This window comes from Lycium ferocissimum, chromosome 11 (genome assembly GCF_029784015.1).
Source record: "Lycium ferocissimum isolate CSIRO_LF1 chromosome 11, AGI_CSIRO_Lferr_CH_V1, whole genome shotgun sequence".
NCBI lineage: Eukaryota > Viridiplantae > Streptophyta > Magnoliopsida > Solanales > Solanaceae > Lycium > Lycium ferocissimum.
This window is the reverse complement of record NC_081352.1, coordinates 35,858,108-35,880,101: the sequence shown is the minus strand read 5'-3', so window position 1 is coordinate 35,880,101 and position 21,994 is coordinate 35,858,108. Positions and strand designations below refer to the sequence as shown.

Here is a 21,994-nt window from a genome sequence, read left to right as displayed (position 1 = left end):
TTACTTAAAGCTTTCAAAAAGAATTTCTTTGAAGTCTTAATTGAAAGGAGAATTCGCATACACATCATTCGTATACCATTTTCCCAAAAATGCAAAAGTTATCAGATTCACTTGATCACTTGCGAAGAGAATATCCCAACCATGAAGGTAATGGAATTTCTAAAGCTTTTTGTTGTAATCATTTCCACTTATACAACAAGAAGCTGAAGAACAAACTTCCAAAAACATGGATGCTGATATAGTATTTTCAGATAAGAAAAAGTTCAATAATGGACTTGTAGGATGCTATAAGGGGGAAGTGTGCGTGATACTAGATAACCAAGTTTAGGAACTATTTGCTCTCCTGAAAGAACACAAAACTATTGGAAACAAATGAGCTCTCAAAGTTAAGCACCAGGCTTATGGCACAGTTGAGAGATGTAAGGCTTCACTTGTTGCTAAGGGTATACGCAACAGGAAGGAATTGACTACGATGAGACATGCGCATATGTTGTACAGATTCACCTCTATTTGTCTAATTTTGGCTATTGTTGCTGACTTGCATCTACAACTGCATCAAATGGATGTAAAACGAACATTTCTTTCTTAGGGTTAGGCAAAATTTGGAAAATTTACACCTGACGCCGAAGAGGGAATCTTCTCAATTTGCTGATAAGTTGATGAGCCATTGGAGATGTTTAAACTAGGATTTGACAATGGTTCTCCATTTGGTAGCAGGAAACCAGCATCATTCACAGGTTGTGGCTGTCCTATATATGGATGGACGGGAACGGGTAACTGATGCTGATCTGCGTTCAATCCGGCCATTGCAAGACCGTCTAAACCTCCCTGGCTAGTGCGAAAACTATTAAATCCTGGGGTAGGACCAAATGAGCTGAGTGAGGGAGCCCTTCCATAACGTACACGGCTTTGAGCATTATTAGTTATCGGGTTGGAAAGAGACTTTGAAACCCCCGAGTTAGCTTGGCTACTTTTGCGCGCTGTAGGAACGTCATGGTTGTGCTTCCCATCATAAGTCGTGATAACAGACTTCAGATCATGTGAGTCCCTCTCGATGTGCTTCCTAACATTGCAGCCAGGACTCGTGCACTTGTAGTAACTCCTGGCAAAGTGAAGCAATCTATCAGTTCAAGCAAACAATTCGATAAGTAAAGTAGGAAATCTTATGCCCCCAGAGCTTTGGTCTAGTAGTAAGGGCATAGTGCATGATATGTAGGTTAGGCGCATGTCACGGATTCAATTCCTGCCGCAGACATTAAGTAGACGTTTGGCCATAGATTCCAAATATTTTTCAATCTATTTGGAATTATGAAGTTGGAGTTGAAGATGTTGTTGTGTTTGGTTATACTTTTGGCAAAGGAGAGGAGAACACTTCATTTGGAATTTATGAAGATGGAGTTGGAAAATAGGTTTGGAGCACTTTTCAAATTTGGAATCCGACTCCAAGTGGAAATTTTATAACCAAACATTGATTTTGAAGTAAATTGAAATATTATTCCAAAAAAAGGTGTTCATGGCCAAATGGCTCCTAAGCCTGGTATTTAGGTGGAGAAGGGTAAAGAGACGGGCTCATTGTCACCAAGTTTCGAACCGTGCACCGGTGGTCCTCAAGGATTTATCGGTTATCAATAAAACAAATAGGAATACTTACGGATGAAATATGTAAATGAACGTGACAAACCTAGGATTTGGATTGCCTTTAACCACCTTTTGCCCGTACTTACGCCAGCGATATCCATCATCAAGGATGTCTACCTCACTGATAGTTCGAACCACAACTCTTGGCTCCCTGATTGCTTTGCTGGCGCCACTCGTATTAGTTGCATAAGGCTCAATCTTCCTAGATTAACAAAGATCAAAGAGAGAAGAAAGGACAATCAGGTCCATATGATGTAAGAAATGTGATATCCTACATTTTAATGCAGAAGATGTGGAAACCTTCTTTTAGACTCGGACTCATCTCCCGCACCATCATAACCTAGCGATACACTGCCATGAGTACCACGATCATCTTCATCATTTGAAAAAGTAGATGATACGTCAACTCCATCCGCTGATCCCAACTGAACAGCATCTGCACGTAAAGTGGTCGATTCATTGAAGTATTCTGAGTGCAAAGCTGCTGATGATGTTGCTTCAAGATTGTCATTCCTCCACTCGAGGCCTCCAGAAGTAGGTCCTTGTTGGATAGTTGCAAAAGCCAACTCATCATTAACACCCGTTCCACTTGGATCCACATTGTCTAGTTGCATGTCACCAAATGAATTTGAAGATCCGAGGGCTGATCTTTGGTTTGGCAGTGGTTTTGGATGATTATGAACCCCATCGTATATAATTTTCTTCTTGACATGACAATTTGGATGCGTGCACTTATAATAACTCTGAGGATACTCACTTCGTTTGACTTGTTTTTGCCCATACTTTCTCCAATTATAACCATCTTCAGCTGAAGCACCAGCAACATTTGAGTCTTCACCTCCTCTTTGCTCAGTGTCCTCATCTTGCTGCTCATCAACAGACGGAGAATGCTCCATGCTACCACCAAGTGCCTTAAAGGTCCTTGCCTCTGGGTTGATAACAGATGTTTGATGACATACCCGTTCATTTTGAAGAGAGTTATCTGGATGATCCGAAACCTCAATTTGTGGAAAGCGTTGCTGAGAAAGACTGGACAGATTTACCTGCAACCAAGAGTAACAACACATTCAGAGACTGTGTTAAAAGACAATTAAGTAAATAAATATGTGCTCACTCTAACAGCTTAAGCTTTTAGATGAGATGATCACACACTTTAACTGACTGTCTGGAAACAGGCAGGAAACTAGGATGCAGTTTGTCTCTGTGTGTGTGCGCGTGAGAGAGAGAGAGAGAGAGGTTACTCTATCAGTCTCCATAATTGGATTGAAAAAGGAGGATGAATAATTGCTTGCCGAAGCAGTCTCTTTTCTCTTATCTACAGCTTCAGTCATTGACGTAACGCTTTTACTCTCGTCACCTGAGGCAAATAGAAATTTTCCAGTTGTAGGAGATGGTTGGACCTGCAGTAGATTAGCTGAAGCTTTGACACAAGGGAAAACTTAAAAGAAGAATATTTTCAATTTAAGAAGAATGGGGCTAATGTAGATGTAGAAGCATCCAAGAAGAAGTAACATTCAATAAAGCCCAAAGAAAAAAATGTGTATTCTGGCAAAAACAAGAATTATCTTTCCCAATTGATATCTTAAGGAACCATCACCATTCTATGTTGTTGCAGCTTCAACACTCTTTTGAATTATCTTGCTCCGACTCTTCAAAAATGTCGACAGGTGCATGTCGGATCCTCCAAAAGTAGTGCATTTCTTGAGGATCCGACAGGAGTGTGGCAACATTTTTGAGAGTCCAAGCAGCACTACTGGCCTTTAGAGATTTCTCGGTTATTAAAAAAAAGACATCCAATGCAAACAGGAAGTGTGAGGTAGATACATACCAGTGAATTAGAGAGGAAAACAGGAGAATCTAATAGGATTGATGGACTGAGACCATCAGGAATATACAAATAAGGAGACCTAACTTCTTGATTCAATGACATAGCAGAAGGCCTAGTGCCCAGTGTATTCAGCCTCGGGGCCTTAAATCCAGCTCTAGCTGCCATTCTTTCCACGAGCCCTCCACGAGAGCTCATTTTCTGGTCGGATGGTGCGTTCAACTTGACTGTTTGTTCATCGGCTTCAACAGCTCGTGCCCCAACATCATTACCTAGAAGTGAAGAGAAGAATGCTCTTGGGCTCGGGTGAGGCGGTATCCAATCTCCAGTCATAGCAACATGGTTATCGAACCCAACCATTAATCGTCAGCACGTTAGTACCAGCAACTCGGAGAGATTTAAACTGCAATATAAAGGAATCACATAAATTAACTTAGTCTTCAAAGATTAAAACAACACACAACTGTTTCCTAAGTAGTTCTAAACAATGTAAAAGGGCGAAGAGCATGATATTCTAGGCCTAAAAGCTACTTCCACCCAGTGGCGGAGCCTGGATTTTACTAACAGGATTCAAAATATGAAAAAGTAATCACACACAGAAGCTGAGGAGTACAACAACTACTATGTGTACATAAATAAAAGTTTTGACATTATATATACATTGTAATTTTGTGGTGAAGAAACGCTGACTTTTCTCTTTAACTGGGAAACAGAATCGGCATATCAAGATGAAACACCAACTTTAACTACACTCTTCTCCATTCATTTGAGTCATTGCTATAGCAATCCAAGAATTCATCCATCTTCTCGGCTATGATTATTGGAGTATCATCTATGAAGGCAGCAATGTTGAAAACACGTAATGAATATATACAGGCATCCCTCCATCTTATAATTTTTATTTTAAAAAAACATCCAGAAAAAGGGCAAAAAAGAAGAGCCAGTAATAATCTAATGCATATCGAGATTTTGATCTAAGGCAATTGAAATGTGCACTTCCTGCCAAGGACGGAGCTAAGGGTGTGTAAGGGGTTCATCTGCATTCCCTTCGCTCGCAAATAACATTATACAGTCAAACCTCTCTATAACAGCATCGTTGGGTTCGAAATTTTTTAGTTGTTATAGAGAATTATTGTTATACACCCATAACAACATTTGACATTTAAATAATAGTTAGTTGTTGTAGGCAAAAAAGATGCATAAAATCTAATTTATTATTTTTTAAAGTTATAAAAAATAACAAAATTATTTAAATTTTAAATCTCAAAGATATGCATACTTCACTAACTAAACATTAAAAAAAGTTAATACAATTTCAATAAATTCATAACTGAATGTATAAAGTTTTAAGCTCTAAGACACACATTTTAAATCTACTTGAAAATTAAATTCTTTCAAGATTGATGGAAGAAATTTATAATTGTAGCTTGTTTCGTAGATTCCAATCTCTTAGTGGTGATATAACGCTTGTTTTCTTTTTTGAAAATTATTTATAAATAAAAATAGAAGACAATGATATTTTTAAATTACAAATATGTATTCATATGTAATATTATGTCATAGATATATTAAGTATCAAATTGAATATTTAGTCAAAATCTCTTCACTTTTTATTGGTAATCATAGATATTCTATTTTTATAAAGATGGTTAATTATTATATTACCAAAAAAGAAAAATAAATGTTATATAGGGGTAATTTTACAAAGAGTGTACGGTTATAGAGAGGTGTTGTTATAGAGAGGTTTAACTGTATATATAAGGTTATAATTATTTTTTATGTATATATATAAGATGTTGAATCCTCTCGACTTTTTTTTGTATTTCCTTTGTTATATTTTTTAATCCCTTTAATAAAAAGTCTCGATTGCTTCCCGTACAAGAAGCTTTCTCCTCTTAGTAAGTACCAAAATCAAAGCCAAGCTATCCAAAACTGATTGTAGTAAGTAAATAAAGACTAAAATTTTAAGAAAGATTCATTAGAACAAATTCAAAAAGGGAAATTGGTATTTAAGCACAAGATAAGAATTATGAAAGAACAAAAAAAAGTAAATAAAGCAACAACATTTTCTTGGCATATACATAAAACACAAAAAAGAACCTTGATGCCAATGAACATGAAGCTCCATGTTAATTCAAAACAAGCTATGCATAACTGATTGAAGTAAATAAAGACTATATAACTATAATAAAGATTTAGTAAAACAAATTCAAAAAGGCAAATTGGTATTGAAGCACAAGAGGATCAAGAATTATGGGATGAACAAGAAGGTAATTAAAGCAACAGCATTTTCCTGGACTAACATTAATTAAGGAAAAAAGAAAAAGAACAAAGAACAAAGAACCTTGATGCCCCAGACATTAATTTCTGCAGACAAAATAATAAAAAAAAGGTAAACATAGTACCTGAAAAAAATAAAGGAATGAGAAAGTCTTTTTCTTTGACCATCTCAAAAGTCAAAACTAGTTTCTGCTTTAATGGGATTTTCTCTTTTCTTTTCATTTCATGATAATCTGTTTTTTCAAGAAAAAAATGAAAAGCAAAAGAGAAAAAGGGAAAAATAAGCAACCCCACCTTCACACTTGCTGTCAATTTTCTCCCCACACAAATAAATAAATAAAAGAACTATGTTTCTCTCACTCTTGAAATAGCTTAGCACAAGTAAAAACATGAATAAAAATTGGTTCTAGTTTGGGTATTATAATAATGGACCTCAAATATTTAGGTATATTTGTAGAATCAAGAATGAATGAAGAAAGAATTAGGAAACTTCATAATTACACAATTATGATTGATGATGATTCTCTTTACTACTAGTACTCTCTACTATCATTGATTAATTATTGGTTGTGTTAATAGCAATTATGGTCCCCCAGTTATTGATAAGATAATTTTAATCCTTGTGATATCTGATCAACTATATTTGAATTTCTCTTATTAAAACTTACACTTTTGATTCATTTGCTTATGAATATTTTCACAAATATATTATGATTATAAGTTGTTTCGCCATTTAATTATTTAGGTGTTATGTTAAGCTTGTACTATTATTTCATATTTGATTCATATTTGACAGCAATAAATTCTGAAAATAATTCAAATATAACATATTTTCTACCTAAAAATATCAAAAACATACATTTTAATTAATTATATGTTAATATATTTTACCCAATTCCAAGAACTAAAATAAAAATGAATTAATAATTGAGGGACCAAAAGTATTATCTCTTGTTGTTTTTTCCATTTTAAAGATTTTACTTGGCTTGCTTGGGCTGGGCTTGCTGTTGGTGATAAAGCCCAATTCTCAGATTTAGAGAATTTGCAAAGTTTGACCAGCCAATTAGACATACTCATATGGAAATGAAGAGTTTGACCAGCAGTCAACTATTTTGTTAATCCAATCCCAAAAATAATACTCCAAACACTTTATAAATTACAAGAATCAGTGTATTTAATTTTAATGTGAATTTGAATATAGAATTTAAAAAACGTAGAATTCAAATCAAAATTTTAAAAGTGAGCCCCAAATTGCCCGGTCAAACGTCTACTTAATATCATTTGCTTAGAACAATCATCGAAGATTGTACATATTTGTTGAAGGCCAACAAAATCACGATTCTTCATAAAAAAATTAAAAAAAAAAAATAATGCTAATGGCCTGAGTAGACATGTCTGGAGGGAGGTAAACTAGTGTCTCGATTTTCTAGCAAATAAAGGACACAACTATGAGGAGGTTTTGATACTCCAAATTAATACCTTTAAACAAAGATGAAATTTCTTCTCCTAGCGAAGTTAAGCCGCGTGTTTTATGAATGATTTTAAGTTCTTTATTTGATTTTTTTCACCGTTCCAAAAAAAATACTATTCTTTCTGTCTCAATTTATGTGTCACCTTTCGGATTTCGAGAGTCAACTGAATTTTTTCTTTAACCAAAATTTTATATACGCCTTTTAAATACTCTAAGTTATTAATTATTGCAATTTATAGTATTTTTATTTAGTTTTCAAGTATATAAATCTTATTTCAAAAAACTTAAAGTTTTCATGTCTGATTCATCGTCAAAATTTATAAGCTTTAATCTCAAAATTTCAACTGTGCCATATAAATTGAGATGGAGAGAGTATATTTTGCATGGAATCAAACACACCCATAATTTACATTGAAAGCTAGGCCACTAATATTCCTGGCTACGTTGGCCTCTTATTATATTTCTTTTTGTCAACTCTCTCCGGCTGCGGTTCTAATTTTTTATCTCAAATAAAAGCAAATTAAAAATAAGAAAATATAAAAAAATGGCTCCACAATATCCAACTACTTTGAGTGACCCATTGAAAAAGTTGATGAGTGGCACAAAGACCAACAAGATTAGATGCTGTCACTTTATGAATCAAAATGAACGGTTGATTTTGTTTTTATATATAGTATATTGTATGTACATGTATATATATACATTAGATCTTCTTCAGAAATTTACTATTCCATCATCATTCATAACAGAAACTCCATTCTTGAATTCCATAAAAAGCTGATATACAAGTAGTACTGATCAAGGTAAAAGTTTTTTTTTTTTTTTCTTGGTTACTTTATATGGGTAGTTATCTTTTTTTTGTTTGTTTGTTTATGAGTTGATTTTTGTTCTGTGAATTAGAAAAATCAAAACCCAATTTGGGTTGAGGTTATAATCTGAAATAGCAAGGTGGCATGGTAATTACTTTACTAATTGTTTAAAAAAAAGGAAAAATACAATCTTTGGGTTAAAAAAAAATTAATTCATTTGAAATGCTTGGTGGGATTAGAGCTCTGCATTGTGACTTGTGACTATTAGACTACAACTTTAATAAGTTGTCTTTGAACTCAGTTGCATAATTGTCATTGTTTTTTTTTTTAATTACCGTCGTATCTGGGCCAGCTTGCGCGCACCTTAACTAATTTTATGTGCTACCGGGTAATACTGCGTCTCAGTATTGGTAACTCTATCCACCAACACATGGACAAATGGAAAGAAATCAGCTAGTTTTTGTCTGCAACATTTGAACCATAGACCTTATAGTTCTCAACCTATTCATCAACCGCTAGGCCACACCCTTGGATGCTGTAACTGTTATTTGTTTGTTTTGTTGCTTCTGGGGAAAAGTGAAGTTGTCTTCTTATCAGCTTCTGGAATGCTTGGTGGGATTGGAGCCCTGCATTTTAAATTTGTGACTATTAGGCAACTTTAATCAGTTGTCTTTGAAGTGCAAGCTTATAGATATTGCTAGTATAGCAGTAAGAATAATTGTCACAACCAGATAAGAATGCAGAGCTAACTGAGCTTATATGTATTGCTAGTATAACAGTAAGTCACAAACAACTGAGCTAGCTTTTATTGTCTTGATGTTATTTCCCATCAGAAATTCAATCCCAAAATCCATCTTATATGGTCTTGTAAAATCCTCACCTTATGAGCTAACTTTTGGGATTGAGTTAGGCCTAATGTCCATTACCAGTACCATAATTTAGACGAATGGGAAAAGAGTATATGGTATTGTAATGTTTCTTGCTAGGTGAGCTTATATATATTGCTAGTATAGCAGTAAGAATATATCTTGCAGAATGCCACCAGAAATTATATCTCTTGATGTTATTTCCCCTAAGAATCTTGCATCGTATTAATCAACGGTAGATTTTATCAACCATTCCCTTACAGCCAAGCCTCCTGCTAAATGTTTTTGTTAACATGCAAGAGGTTGTAATATACAAGGGTATACGTTTTTTTCACATCATCCTGAGTAGGTGTCAAGCAATTTTTAAAAGATTTGAAGGAATGGGTAGTGAGATTAGGAAGCTGATTTTTTCAGTAAACTTAGCAGTTCATCTTGGTCCTTGATTCGAGAATAATTTCATTTTTTTTGTAGCCACCAGAATTCACAAACTCTTGGTTGCACTAATCTTTTAACCGTGTTCAACCTTTTCAATCACGTGCATTGCCTTATTATGTTGAAGTTTGTTTTTGCCTTATCGCTTAGGCCCTTGAATAAGTTATGTCAACTTACTGATTCTGGGCTTGTGAATGGGGACAAGGTGGGAGTGGCGTCGGTGGAGGACAAGATGCGGGAAAGTTGCTGCATGTGACCAGGAGGTCACGGGTTTCGAGAGGTAAGGGAGAGGCGAAGAAGTATTGGGGAGAATTAGACGAGAATATGGCACGGTTTCGGCTCTGAAGAAGATGCAAGGATAAGGCTGCGTACAATAGACCCTTTGTGGTCCGGCCCTTCCCCTATAGTAGTTAATTCTCCTTTCTTTACGCGCTATCATGACTTTCTCGGTTATTCCTTGTTTTCATATTGTTTTCGTGCACCGGGCTGCCCTTTTACTGATTCTCTTGTGCCAACTGCCTTGTTTTATCCCTGTAGTGCCAAAATTTTGGGTTCTGGCAACTTATGGTTGATTTATATGGAGTTTACGCATGGCTTCAACTTCTTTCTGGCTCATATGAGTCCTATCTAGCAGATTGACACATTTGTAATGGAGATATAACTTTTGTTCCAAGAATTCTTTTGTTCTGATTTGTCCTTCTGACCTTTGTGTCATTTGATATATTATGCCTCTGTAGAAATGCAAGTATGCAACGACATTTAGGGGTTTGGGTATTTTCACGCCAGCCACATGAAACATGATAGATAAAAGATACAATAACTACCAAACAAGTTGAGGTCGATTATATAAATCCTTACTAACCATGTCCCTTCATTTAGTTTATCTCTGGTCAATTTTAAATAATAAGTAATAGAAATTCTCTATATTTTCTATCTCTATATTTTCTACTGGCATATGATAGATGAAGGGTGCCGGGAAAGAAAATGATCTCATTAAGTTTCTAATATTTATAGTTTTTCACCTGTTGTACTTTCAGGAGAATACATGGCGTCCTTGGCAACAGCAGAAGTGTGTGATGTGAATGCAGGGCTTCTGTCAAATGGCGAACTACGAGTTTTGCCACCGATCTTCCAGATGTATGGGCAATGTCGAGCTTTCTCTGGCCCCATTACCACCCTTAAGGTATTTGAGGACAATGTCTTGGTTAGGGAGCTTCTTGAAACTAGAGGCGAAGGAAGAGTGCTTGTTATAGACGGTGGAGGGAGTATGCGATGTGCTCTACTAGGAGGGAACTTAGGACAATTAGCCCAGAATATGGGTTGGGCAGGTATTGTAGTTAATGGTTGCATTCGTGATGTAGACGAGATTAACGGTTGTGACATTGGTGTTCGTGCATTGGCATCACACCCTCAGAAATCGAACAAGAAAGGGCATGGCGAGAAGCATGTTCCAATTTATATTGGAGGGATGTTGATTCGTGAAGAAGAGTGGTTATATGCAGATAGTGATGGCATCCTCATATCAAAAACTGAATTATCAGTCTAATTCAAGCCATATAGCAAGCGGAATCTTCATTTTGTGTTGTGTTTAATAGATAGTTTCATTCATGTAATCTAATAAGGGCGTTGCAATTACTATTTTGTAACTGTGGGCTTCTGTACCAACACCAAGCAGTTTAAATTTGCTCACAGAATGAAGTACTCTGGATATTTGTTACATAATGGAGGCAGTTTCTTATAGTGACAGCTTGATGCATGATGAATATTTCCATTGTTCAGAAATACATTCTTTTCAATTATGTAGGCATTGCCGTAGAGGGTATATATTAACCAATTTGATAGTTTACTGGTAGATTTGGGTCTTTTGTCTGTCTAGGTGACTTTACTGTGACGAATGTTAAAGCAAAGCTGGATAGCCATCAGTGGTAAGATAAATCACAAACGTTAAATGTACATCTGAACCTTTTCCCCAACTTTCAACCCATTTGGACACAAGAAAGGCACCATAAGATACACATAAACTCCACATTTATTTGATAACTCACAATTCTTCCAGAATATTATACTCCTATATTACGACAAACGAAATATCCTTGCATAAGATTACTACTACAGGGATCGAAACAGGAAAACGCCATAGTGCTTAATTACAAGCTTTTGGACTCAAAAACCTCAGCCATTTTCTACCATATCTATGATAGCACCACAAGAATCAAAGAAAATGGGGCAGGCTAACACTAACGAAAGGCAAAAGAAAAACAAAGCTACTAAGTGATTCCTCTGTTTTCATTAATGGGATACCTAAGCTGGCTGATCTTGTAACTACAGCCGGAAAGAAATAGTGCAAAAAGGCAATATTGGAGATATATCAACTTTCAGATGAAAGCAGTTCTTCCACCCCTCCTACTATGTCGTTCATATGCAGTGTTGAATTTGTCAACCAACTCGTTCATTGTACTGCAACCGTGAAAAAAGAAAAATATTAGATCCCATTATAGTTGAGACTTAATAAACAGCATTCAAATAAAAATATATATATATATACAAGAGATGGCCGAGAGAACTGCTCCTCCTGCTTGTCGATAAATATAACTTATAGAACTCCTACCAGCTTAGGCTGCCCAAAGCTTCTATATGATATCTTAACCAAATTCACAGTACACCTCAATTTTATTCTGCATTCCCACTTAAACATAATGAAACTTCAGCGAAAACCATTTTTATCTGAATTTTGGCCTTGTTATCTACATAATCTTGGATATATCTTTATCAATGAAATAATGATATCTTAAGGAGAAAAAGCTACACCTCAATTTTAGTTAATGTAACTTCGAAACCATTTTATCTGAACTTTAGCTATTATCGACAAATCATATTTCTTTAACAATGAAAAAGGAAAGAAGAGTTGATGTAAGATACTACTTTTACATCACAAAAGACATCATACCTAGAGCAGTTGGTGAACATGGCCAGGTAACCAACTAACAATGTGTCATTATATTCCTGCACACAAGAAAAGAGCAAATAAAGCAATTGAATCAGAAAGTGGCAAAAGCTGATTGGTGCACCTAGAACAAATATGAAAATTTCTACTTAGCAATTTCCACCCAATATTGCAATTACACTAGTAACTATTTGAAGCTGATGAAGGTCTTATTACAAATCCCTTTAAAAATATTCTGCAAATAAAGAAACATTCCACCTCCAAAGGAAAAATAGGATATTTTTTTTTTTTTTACGAAAGAGGTAAAGAATACTAATATAAGTTACATTACTATAACCAGGTCAACTCCAATAACAAGCTCAAAGAACACCTACCATCAAAAAATCATCTCGAAATTTCTCCGACTCAATTGTTGGTAATCTTCTTAAAAGACTGGAGACCTGCCTGAGCAATGAATTCTCACAAGGAATTTCACCTACACTCACAGCAGGAAAGACATTAAAATTCTAGAGCCACTGCCCAATGAAAAAAAGTTATCTTCATTTTCCATGTTAATTGTCGAAGAAGTTTGTGAGACTAACATTCTCCAATAGCAGTTTCAAGGAAAGGTACATTCCTGATTGACTAGGATAATTCATGAGGCATCTTAGACTTTCAGATGCCAAATATATATGTTAGCTTGTATCCAGGTTTTACACTCAAAAATTTATTTCTTCGTGAGTCTCTCTCAGTAAATTCAAAAGCATCTTTTCCACTATAACGAACTTCTTCTACAATCAATTAGAATCTAGCTTCAACTTCATGCAAAAAGTGCATACCTTTTTGCATAGCAAGAAGATAATGATGTAGCACTCTAATTCTGCTGTTCAGCATCTTGATGGCACTGTGTGTGCCAGTAAGGTGGGCAGACACTGCACAAATAAAACTCATAAATATATAATAGATAAACCATGCCACTAAAAACTTAGCACGACATTAAGATCATTCTACTCTGTCTAAATCATTGGTAAAAGCTTGAGCTTTGCAAAGACAAATGAAGTTAAAGGTGCTCACACTGAGTTGCAGCAGAGCCTCCATCAGATGGTTTAAGATGTGCGACATGATCAACAGATATCCGTTCAGCTTCAACCGTCTAGTAAGCAGTCAGGTATTGCAAGTGACGAAGAATTTTTAGATGCTCCCAAGAACTTGTGGAAAAGATGACAAGATAAATAAATAGGGAGATACCTCTATTGTGTAGCTTGCTTGGACAAAAATAAGCTGTGGGATGCCATCAATGATGTGCAACTCTTTAAGTATCAAAAAATAGTTTCAAAAAAAAGTTAAATTCTCATTGCATCAGTAACTTCGGGAGGGCAAAAGATGGACACAAGAAGATATTCAAATTGGAATTTCTGCAAACTCATGAATCATGGTCTCGCACACAGGCATAAACCCCGAAATCAATTAAAAAAAATTGGACAATCATGAGTGCAGTGGTGGAAGGCGCTGTATAGTTATGTTTCTTCTACCAAAATTTAGGACCAGTTCTTTTTTATAAGCAAACAAAATTTACCCGTTTAGCTTCTCCTATCTGTTTCATTCAAAACCAAGCACAAAAGAATAAGGAAATTTAATCATAGAGCATCGGTAGTATGATTAATAGAATATATACGCACCATTTTCGTAGATAGTGATTGGCAAGTCCTTCTGTGCATGATTGATAGATGGATTGAAAAGAACGTACACAGGACTTTCATTGATATCCATCAACTGATACAAAAAAATATGCTATCGTCACAACTTGACAAATACTGTAGGAAAAAAACAATGTCCTATTGGAAAAGGTAAATGTAAATTAATCATCTAGAGGCAGAACCAAGTTATACTTGAATCATGGGCCTTGAGGCCATTCTCCACAAGTTTTAGAAAAGGAGATGTTACGATGATTTAAACTAATGGGATATCTCATGTCAGGACCTAGTCACCAAGCAATGTCTGACAGCAATCAGCATTAGCATTAACATTGTAATCCCTTTTACCTTTCATTACAGCAAGCATAACTACAAAGGCAGTTTCCTGCACCCCAAAAATAGTATAACCTGGTTTCCTAAGGCTTTTATGTCTCAACAGAATAGGTAGCTAGTATCGCCCAAAGAACAAGTATGCATCAAGAAGTCAGAAGATCTGAAGGAAAATACATGAAGAGCATGCAAATTAAATTAGCGTATACAGCTCTCTTTACACAAAATACAAGTATGTTCTCTTACATAAGCTCTACTATCTAATATCTAAAGGTTTTAGTGGTTGATGACCTTAGTATAGATTTTTCAATTAAGTGATTCATCCAATAATTGGGAGGCAAACCCAGTGTATTTCTTCATCAGAAAGATATTCAATTGACAGGTATGAATACAGTACATCGGATGGATAGACATTAAAGTCTAGATAAAGAAGAATCAAACACATTAAAAGAAGGTTCTAATATGCATGGTCAGTGCTCAGTTTTACCTCTTAATTACCCAGCAAACACAATTGAACATAAAAGAAAAAACGTAAACAAGAAATTAATTGAATATGAGACATTGCTTCCTTGCCCAAATTTCTATGACATTCTTTCTGTTTTAGGACTTCAATGGTAAATTTTAAATTTTGCTGTGATGCTTTGTCTTATTAAACTAACTTTTCAACGTAGCATTACTTTAGTATTTCATTTCCCATATCTAATCAGACATCTTAACATAAAACGGAACTGATGGAGTAAATAAGCATATTATGTTAAGCAAAGAAAAAATAACTCACAGCTTTGTGAATGTGCATGTCTGCTTCCTGAGCATCACTTCCCGTTGAATACCATCCCAGTATATAGAAATTAGGAAACACCTTCTTATCTGCTCAAAATTGCCAACATTAGTGTCAATTATATCAAAAAAATAATCCAAGGAGACTTAGGTGGAGTGAAAAAATCTAACATCCACTTCTCGCAAAACAAAGCTTTTGAAAGAATTCAAATTTCTACAACTTGAAAATGTCTGTTGGAGCTGTTTTCTCCCCATAAATTACTGTTTGTGGTCAAATATGACCATTGGACAAGAAAAACAATGACAAAATGTCATCCAAGCACAACTTTAAAAGTTAAAGAGTTAATGGTCAAAAACACATTTTCACTATCACTTCTTCTAGAGTTTCACACCCCAACTATCAGTTGTTCACTTTTCCTACCTGAACTATTCCTATTTATGTATTAGAACATACCTCGAAGCTGATTAGACCAACTCAATTGTCCCTTTTTTTTTCTACTTGAACTATCACCAAGGTCTGTTTTACTACATAAATGACATGTGGGAAAGGTAACAACTGATATTTTAGCTGTGAAATTCACGAAAAAAGTGATAGTTTAGTTGTTTTTTCACCATTATCTAAAGAGAAATCGTCCAAACTCCACCTAATTCTCCATGTATAGAAAAACAAAAGAGTTAATGGTCAAAAACACACCTGAACTATCCCTTTTTCACGAGTTTAACACCCTAACTATCTGTTGTTCCATTTTCCTACCTAAACTATCACCATATTTAAAAGGAACAATTGATAGTTGGGGGTGTGAAACTCGCAAAAAAGCATCGTTGAGGTGTGTTTTTGACCATTAACTCAATCATAAAACATTTGGGGGTCGTTTGGTACACGATATTAGCTGGGATATTCCAGCACTAACTGTGAGATTAATTTTGTATCATGTTTGTAGAAGGTATAAATTTATCCTGCCTTGTACCAAACAAAATATAAAGTGCATCCAAAACCTAAAGATTATCCCATCTTATCCCATTAATCCTGGGATTATTTTATCCTATCTAGGAGATGGGATAAATTAGTCCCTGGGATAATTTTGTCTACATACCAAACGACCCCTTGGAGAAAGAGAATAAACCGACAAAGTTCCCGTTTCTTCTCAAGGAAGCTACGGTCGAGGGAGTGAGTACACGAATCATAAAGAAATTCAAAATCTCAAAAGTGCAGCCTCTCTGTACGCCGCAACCTAATACCATCTATGTGTTAAAACACACCTAATTGAATATTCAGGTAGGAAAACAAAACAACTGATAGTTGGCCTAATCAGCTTCGCGCTGTATTTTTAATACATAATATATGGTGATAGTTCAAGCATAAAAAGGGAACAGAAACTCGACCATTAATTCAAAATTTAAATAATGTCAGTAACATTTAGGGAAAGGTGTAAACTGACAGAGTTCCTGTTTCTTGTCAAGGAAGGTACGGTCGAGTGAGTGAGTAGACGAATCATAAAGTAATTCGAAGCTATTGAAGATCTCAACAGTACGGCCTTTTTGTACACCGATAACGCAACCTAATACCCTAGGTGGTTGTGGCGGAGGTGAATCGGAATCTCTATTGACTGTGGCTTGAGATTTGAGGCGAGTGTGGTGATCAGATATGTTGAGTATGACAAGTGGGTGCAGCTTAAATGTTAGGCCACTGCTTGATGATGATGCCATTGTCGTAGCAGTGTATCCTGTAGTCTCTTCTCCTGTTATATATATAGTTATGTTTCTTTTTACTCTTTTGGTGGCGTGGAGGATTGTCGAAAAGATTACAAAAAAAAATGGTCCTTTATGTTTGGAAATAAGGTTAAGATAATCTTCTAGTATTACGATAAACAATTGTGGTCCTATTAGTTAGTTAAAAGTCTGTCATCTCTTGTCTCCATCTAATATTTAACAAATTCTATGAGTTAGATTTGATTAAATGATGGAAAAAATAATAAAAAGTACCATTAAATTCTACAAAACGACAACACAAAAAACTATACTTGACCCAAAAATAGCAGAAATTATAGCTAAAAAATTACATAGAACTCTAAAAATACCAGAAATTATAAAAATTGTACCTCCAAATGTGAGTTTTTGTTAATAAATTTTTTGCATAATTTACAACAAATCTGAACGTAACTTGTTAAATATTTGATGGAGAACGAAAAAATTCAGTTTTAATAAACTTAAAGGACCAAAAGTGTTCAGAACATATTTTAGATACTATTTTAAACTTACTCCAAAATATAAGGGATCACTGTTATCATTTTCTCGAGGATTGTTTGTCAGCCTTGGAAATTCTAATTTGGACTAGCCATATATGCCCGTGCTTTATTCACTTTAATTAGCTTGTCTTTAAGGTTTATATTTTGTAAATAATTTTTAAAAATTTGTCATAGTCATAGCAATGAAAGTTGTTCATCAATGTGAAAAAGAAAATTAGTAGGAAGGTGGGGGAAAATTAATATTTTGATTTTAGATTTTTTTCTTTTAAATTGTTTAATATCTTATATGTATATCGACGAGTTGATATCCATCTCAATAAATTAACTGTTCAGATCCAAACATAAGAACCATTGTTGTATATATTGGATTTTTAAAAGCAAAACCAATAAAATATTTTTATTAAATTAATTAAAAAATATGAGGAAATAAATGTGTCGGATAATTAAAATTGAAATGCATACGTCTATGGAATAAATATTAAATGACCTATTAGAAATGTAATATGTTATATCGTAAATCGCCAAATTTTAATTCCGAAATGAAAATATAAAGTAATACACTTTATAAATATAAAGAAACAATAATCGGAAGAATGCAAAGGAGAGTAAGATAAGTAAAGTATTGATTAAAGAATGAAAACGGGTTTTCCTTCAATCTTAATACTTTAAACGTGAAAAGAGGACCAACAATAGCAATGCAAATTTGTACCAAAAGTTATATAAAGTGTACACTTTAACCAACTACTTTTTTATCCCACTTAGACATTTGTCATAGTCTCTCTTGAATAGACTATTTTCAAGAATATTTATTAAAAAGGGTTAATTTTATTTTGGTTTTATAAATGAACAAGTAATTTGAACACACACATATTATATTTTTCAAGAACGCGAAAAGTCAAGAGTGAATAAGTAAAAGTGCACGGAGGAAATAAATTTATCGGAGAATTAAAATTGAAGTACATACATGTATACATGAGAAGAGAATACATATTCAGTACTATGATATATGTCCACGTGGGATAAAGAAGTAATTAATTAAAGTGTACAATTTATGTAACTTTTGGTACAAGTATTCATTGTTGTGTTAAAGTGTACAATTTGCAATGCTTATGGTACAATTTTTGTATACGTGAGAAGAATACATATTCGGTGCTATGACATATGTGTCCACGTGGGATAAAGAAGTAAAATTGAAGTGCGTACGTCTATGGAATAAATATTAAAATACTATGACATATTAGAAATGTCCACGTGAGATAGGAAAATAGTTGGGTAAAGTGTACAAGTTATATAGCTTATATAAGCATTCATTGCGAATACAATACGTGAAGCTTTTTTAGTACAATGTTTAAAGCTGTGTTCGTCCACTTTAAAATTGAAGTGCATATATGTATACATGAAAAGAAAATAAATATTCGGCAAGAACGTGAAAAGTCAAAAGTGAACAAGTAAAAGTACACGGAGGAAATAAATATGTGTCGGAGAATTAAAATTGAAGTGCATGCGTATATACATAAGAAGAAAATAAATATTCAGTACTATGGCATACATCCATGTGGGATTTACTAATTCTTAAAGAACGTGAAAAGTCAAAAGTGAACAAGTAAAAGTGCACGGAGGAAATAAATTTGTGTAGGAGAATTAAAATTGAACTGCATATGCCTATACATGAGAAAAGAATAAATACTCGGCAAGAACGTGAAAAGTCAAAAGTGAACAAATAAAAGTACACGGAGGAAATAAATATGTCGAAGAATTCAAATTGATGTGCATACTTCTATACTTGAGAAATGAATAAATATTAAGTACTATGACATATTAGAAATGTCCACGTGAGATAGGAAAATAGTAGGGTAAAGTGTATAAGTTATATAGCTTATGGTATAAGTATTCATTGCGGGTACAATCTGTGAAGCTTTTGGTATTGCTGTTTAAAGTTGTGTTTGTCCCTTTAAGGGACTTATATATAATAGAAAAATGTAAAAAGCCAAAAGTGAACAAGTAAAAGTGCATGGAGGAAATAAATTTGTGTAGGCGAATTAAAATTGAACTGCATATGTCTATACATGAGAAGAGAATAAATATTCGGCTAGAACATGAAAAGTTAAAAGTGAACAAGTAAAAGTGCACGGAGGAAATAAATATGTCGGAGAATTAAATTTGAAGTGCATACGTCTATACATAAGAAGGGAATAAATATTAAGTATTATAACATATGTCTACATGAGATATAAAAATAATTGAATAAAGTGTATAAGTTATATAGCTTTTGGTACTTTTTCTATAAGAATGTAAAAAGCCAAAAGTGAACAAGTAAAAGTGCATGGAGGAAATAAATTTGTGTAGGAGAATTAAAATTGAACTGCATATGTCTATACATGAGAAGAGAATAAATATTCAGCTAGAACATGAAAAGTCAAAAGTGAACAAGTAAAAGTGCACGGAGGAAATAAATATGACGGAGGATTAAATTTGAAGTGCATATGTCTGTACATGAGAAGGGAATAAATATTAAGTATTATGACATATGTCTACGTAGGATATAAAAATAGTTGAATAAAGTGTATAAGTTATATAACTTTTGGTACAAATATTCACTGCGGGTACAATTTGAAAAGCGGTGGGTACAAGGAGGAATTGTGTTCGTCCCTCCGGCACTTATTATATATATATACATGCGGGAGAGAATAAATATTAAGAGTATTATGACATATGTCTACATGGAATATATAAAAATAGTTGAATAAAGTGTACGAGTTATATGACTTTTGGTATACAAATATTCACTGCGGGTCTAATTTGAAAAGCGGTGGGTACAAGGAGGGGCTAGCTGTGTTCGTTCCTCTTGCACTTACTATATATAACTAGTTATGTGAGGCCGTCGTTGGCCGGCCCAAACGAATATAAAAATAGATTTTTTTAATTAAAGAAATATAATTTGTATTAGTACAAGTGTACAACAACAACAATAATCATATACCATTTGTAGTCATGCGTAAATTACGTTAGTAATAGTTAAATTTCATATAAGTATATTTTCATATATATGAAAGCAAAACTTTCATTCACTCCTTTAATATTTTAACTTCCATTTTGATGAAATTATCTACTTCAAATCAAATGCGGAGCGTAATTTACATTTATAAATTATGTATCCTAATTTTACGAAGTTATTTAGTTCTAAATAAATAATCTATATACATAGTTAATGAACTTTTAAGACAAATACATAATTTAACTTGTGCGGCGGATGGAGGCTCCTCCTCCCTTAATTAGGGATTAGGGGTTCGAACATGGATATGGAAAAAAATCTTTGGAGGGAGCGCTTCCCCGAATGGGCGCGATACGGTGCAAATTATACGAATTAATTGAAAGGTGCCAGTGCGGATATCGAGCACCAAACAGAAAATCAAAGAACATGAAAAATGAGATAGGAGGTTCGATAGCTTTTGAAAAGTAGACCTTAAAAACAAAAAATAAAAAATAAATTTGACTTAAATAAATAAGATTAGGACTTAAAAATAATTAATTAAAAAGTTTAAAATTTTTTTAAAATTCTTGTGAGGACTACAAAAGTCCCTAAGTTTACCCTTATATATAGTAGTAATATGAGAAAAGGAGCAGAAGAAAAATTGGTTCGGAATAGGTTCTTTTGCATAATTTTGATCCTTCATATTTATCAAAAATCAGTATTTTTTAGTTTGATCAAATATTTAATAAATTATGATTGTTAAATTTAACATGAATTGCGAAGAAGAAGAAAAGATGTTGCATCGATTCACATTTGAAGATATAGTTTATGTTATTTTTGAAATATTTATAGAGTTTGGGGCAGCTTTTTGAGGTGCATTTTTAGCTACTTTTAATCTTCTTTTTTTTTATTTTTTTTGTCTACGGCAAGTTTAGTGATTTTTGAGAGTTAACGAGGCATTTTTGGTATTTCTAGTTACAAAAAGAATTCACAACTCTTATCAAATCTAACAACCGTAGTGTGATAAATATTTGATAAACCAAGAGTGCTCGTTTTTAGCAAATTTAGGCTAAAACATTTCAAAGGTATATTTAAGGGATCATTTTGAACTTATCGCCAAACATAATGAATTATTTTTGTGATTTTCTTTGAAAAAAATACATTTTAAATTTTCGGTGTGGCTCTACTTGTTTTATGCTTTCTAGATGCTATTATTTTTGGGGGAGATGCACGGTATTCGATTTCAGGATTTTTACATTTAAGCTATAGTCACAAATGCATAATGTTTCGTAATTTAACTTTTTAAAAATCAATTTCTGATAAACGCAATTAAAATTGCACGAAGTTACAAATTATGTTTGAAATTTGGTATATTGCCTATGCAAACAAATTTTAGATAAAATGTTTATATAATTCAGGACTTTGTGCAAATCATGAAATTTGTGTCTGAAGCTCATACATTTTGAGCTTCAATTCAAATAAGTCCAGTTCAAAATGTGATTTACAAATATAATTATAAAAGTTATTTTAATAACAAATGTTATTTGCAAGTTATACTAGTTGATGACATAGGCGAATTTAGGATTTTTAAAATATGGTTCACCACAAAATTGATTCCTAGTTCTTTAAGTAAATAACTCAACCTTTAACCAAATGCCCTATTTAGCCTTTTTGTATTATATGTTCCAATAGATATTATTATACCAATTTTAGAAAATATATACATAAAATA

At 33.7% G+C, this 21,994-nt stretch overlaps 3 protein-coding genes across 3 annotated transcripts; 1 reads left to right on the top strand and 2 right to left on the bottom strand.

Annotated features, from left to right (window-relative positions):
- Window positions 1–249: 249 nt before the first annotated feature.
- LOC132035862 (probable WRKY transcription factor 2) lies at window positions 250–3,918 on the bottom strand. The gene is made up of 5 exons (XM_059426001.1): window positions 3,467–3,918; window positions 2,880–3,038; window positions 1,939–2,681; window positions 1,682–1,840; window positions 250–1,102 (listed from the first exon to the last, which is right to left on the bottom strand). Exons 1-5 carry the CDS (start codon window positions 3,821–3,823, stop codon window positions 592–594), a joined length of 1,929 nt encoding a protein of 642 aa, XP_059281984.1. The 5' UTR covers window positions 3,824–3,918; the 3' UTR covers window positions 250–591.
- Window positions 3,919–7,858: 3,940 nt separating this feature from the next.
- Window positions 7,859–11,061, top strand: LOC132035864 (putative 4-hydroxy-4-methyl-2-oxoglutarate aldolase 3). Its single transcript, XM_059426004.1, has 2 exons — window positions 7,859–8,017; window positions 10,359–11,061. The coding sequence occupies exon 2, from the start codon at window positions 10,367–10,369 to the stop codon at window positions 10,865–10,867; it is 501 nt and encodes a 166-aa protein (XP_059281987.1). The 5' UTR covers window positions 7,859–8,017; window positions 10,359–10,366; the 3' UTR covers window positions 10,868–11,061.
- A 271-nt stretch (window positions 11,062–11,332) lies between these two features.
- On the bottom strand, window positions 11,333–16,777 carry LOC132035863 (COP9 signalosome complex subunit 6a-like). Its single transcript, XM_059426002.1, has 9 exons — window positions 16,485–16,777; window positions 15,047–15,135; window positions 13,924–14,017; window positions 13,493–13,554; window positions 13,319–13,397; window positions 13,084–13,176; window positions 12,640–12,740; window positions 12,269–12,324; window positions 11,333–11,778 (listed from the first exon to the last, which is right to left on the bottom strand). The coding sequence occupies exons 1-9, from the start codon at window positions 16,750–16,752 to the stop codon at window positions 11,697–11,699; spliced, it is 924 nt and encodes a 307-aa protein (XP_059281985.1). The 5' UTR covers window positions 16,753–16,777; the 3' UTR covers window positions 11,333–11,696.
- Between the last annotated feature and the right edge of the window lie 5,217 nt (window positions 16,778–21,994).

Coding starts and splice junctions, on each gene's coding strand:
- LOC132035862 (XM_059426001.1), bottom strand. CDS start 3,823: ATGGTTGGGTTCGATAACCATGTTGCTATGACTGGAGATTGGATACCG. Junction 3,039..3,466: donor TTTTCCTCTCTAATTCACTG/GTATGTATCTAC, acceptor AATCTACTGCAG/GTCCAACCATCTCCTACAAC. Junction 1,103..1,681: donor AAAGGCAATCCAAATCCTAG/GTTTGTCACGTT, acceptor TCACTTTGCCAG/GAGTTACTACAAGTGCACGA.
- LOC132035864 (XM_059426004.1), top strand. CDS start 10,367: ATGGCGTCCTTGGCAACAGCAGAAGTGTGTGATGTGAATGCAGGGCTT.
- LOC132035863 (XM_059426002.1), bottom strand. CDS start 16,752: ATGGCATCATCATCAAGCAGTGGCCTAACATTTAAGCTGCACCCACTT. Junction 15,136..16,484: donor TGACAAGAAACAGGAACTCT/GTCAGTTTACAC, acceptor AATTTTGAGCAG/ATAAGAAGGTGTTTCCTAAT. Junction 11,779..12,268: donor ATGTTCACCAACTGCTCTAG/GTATGATGTCTT, acceptor TCACGGTTGCAG/TACAATGAACGAGTTGGTTG.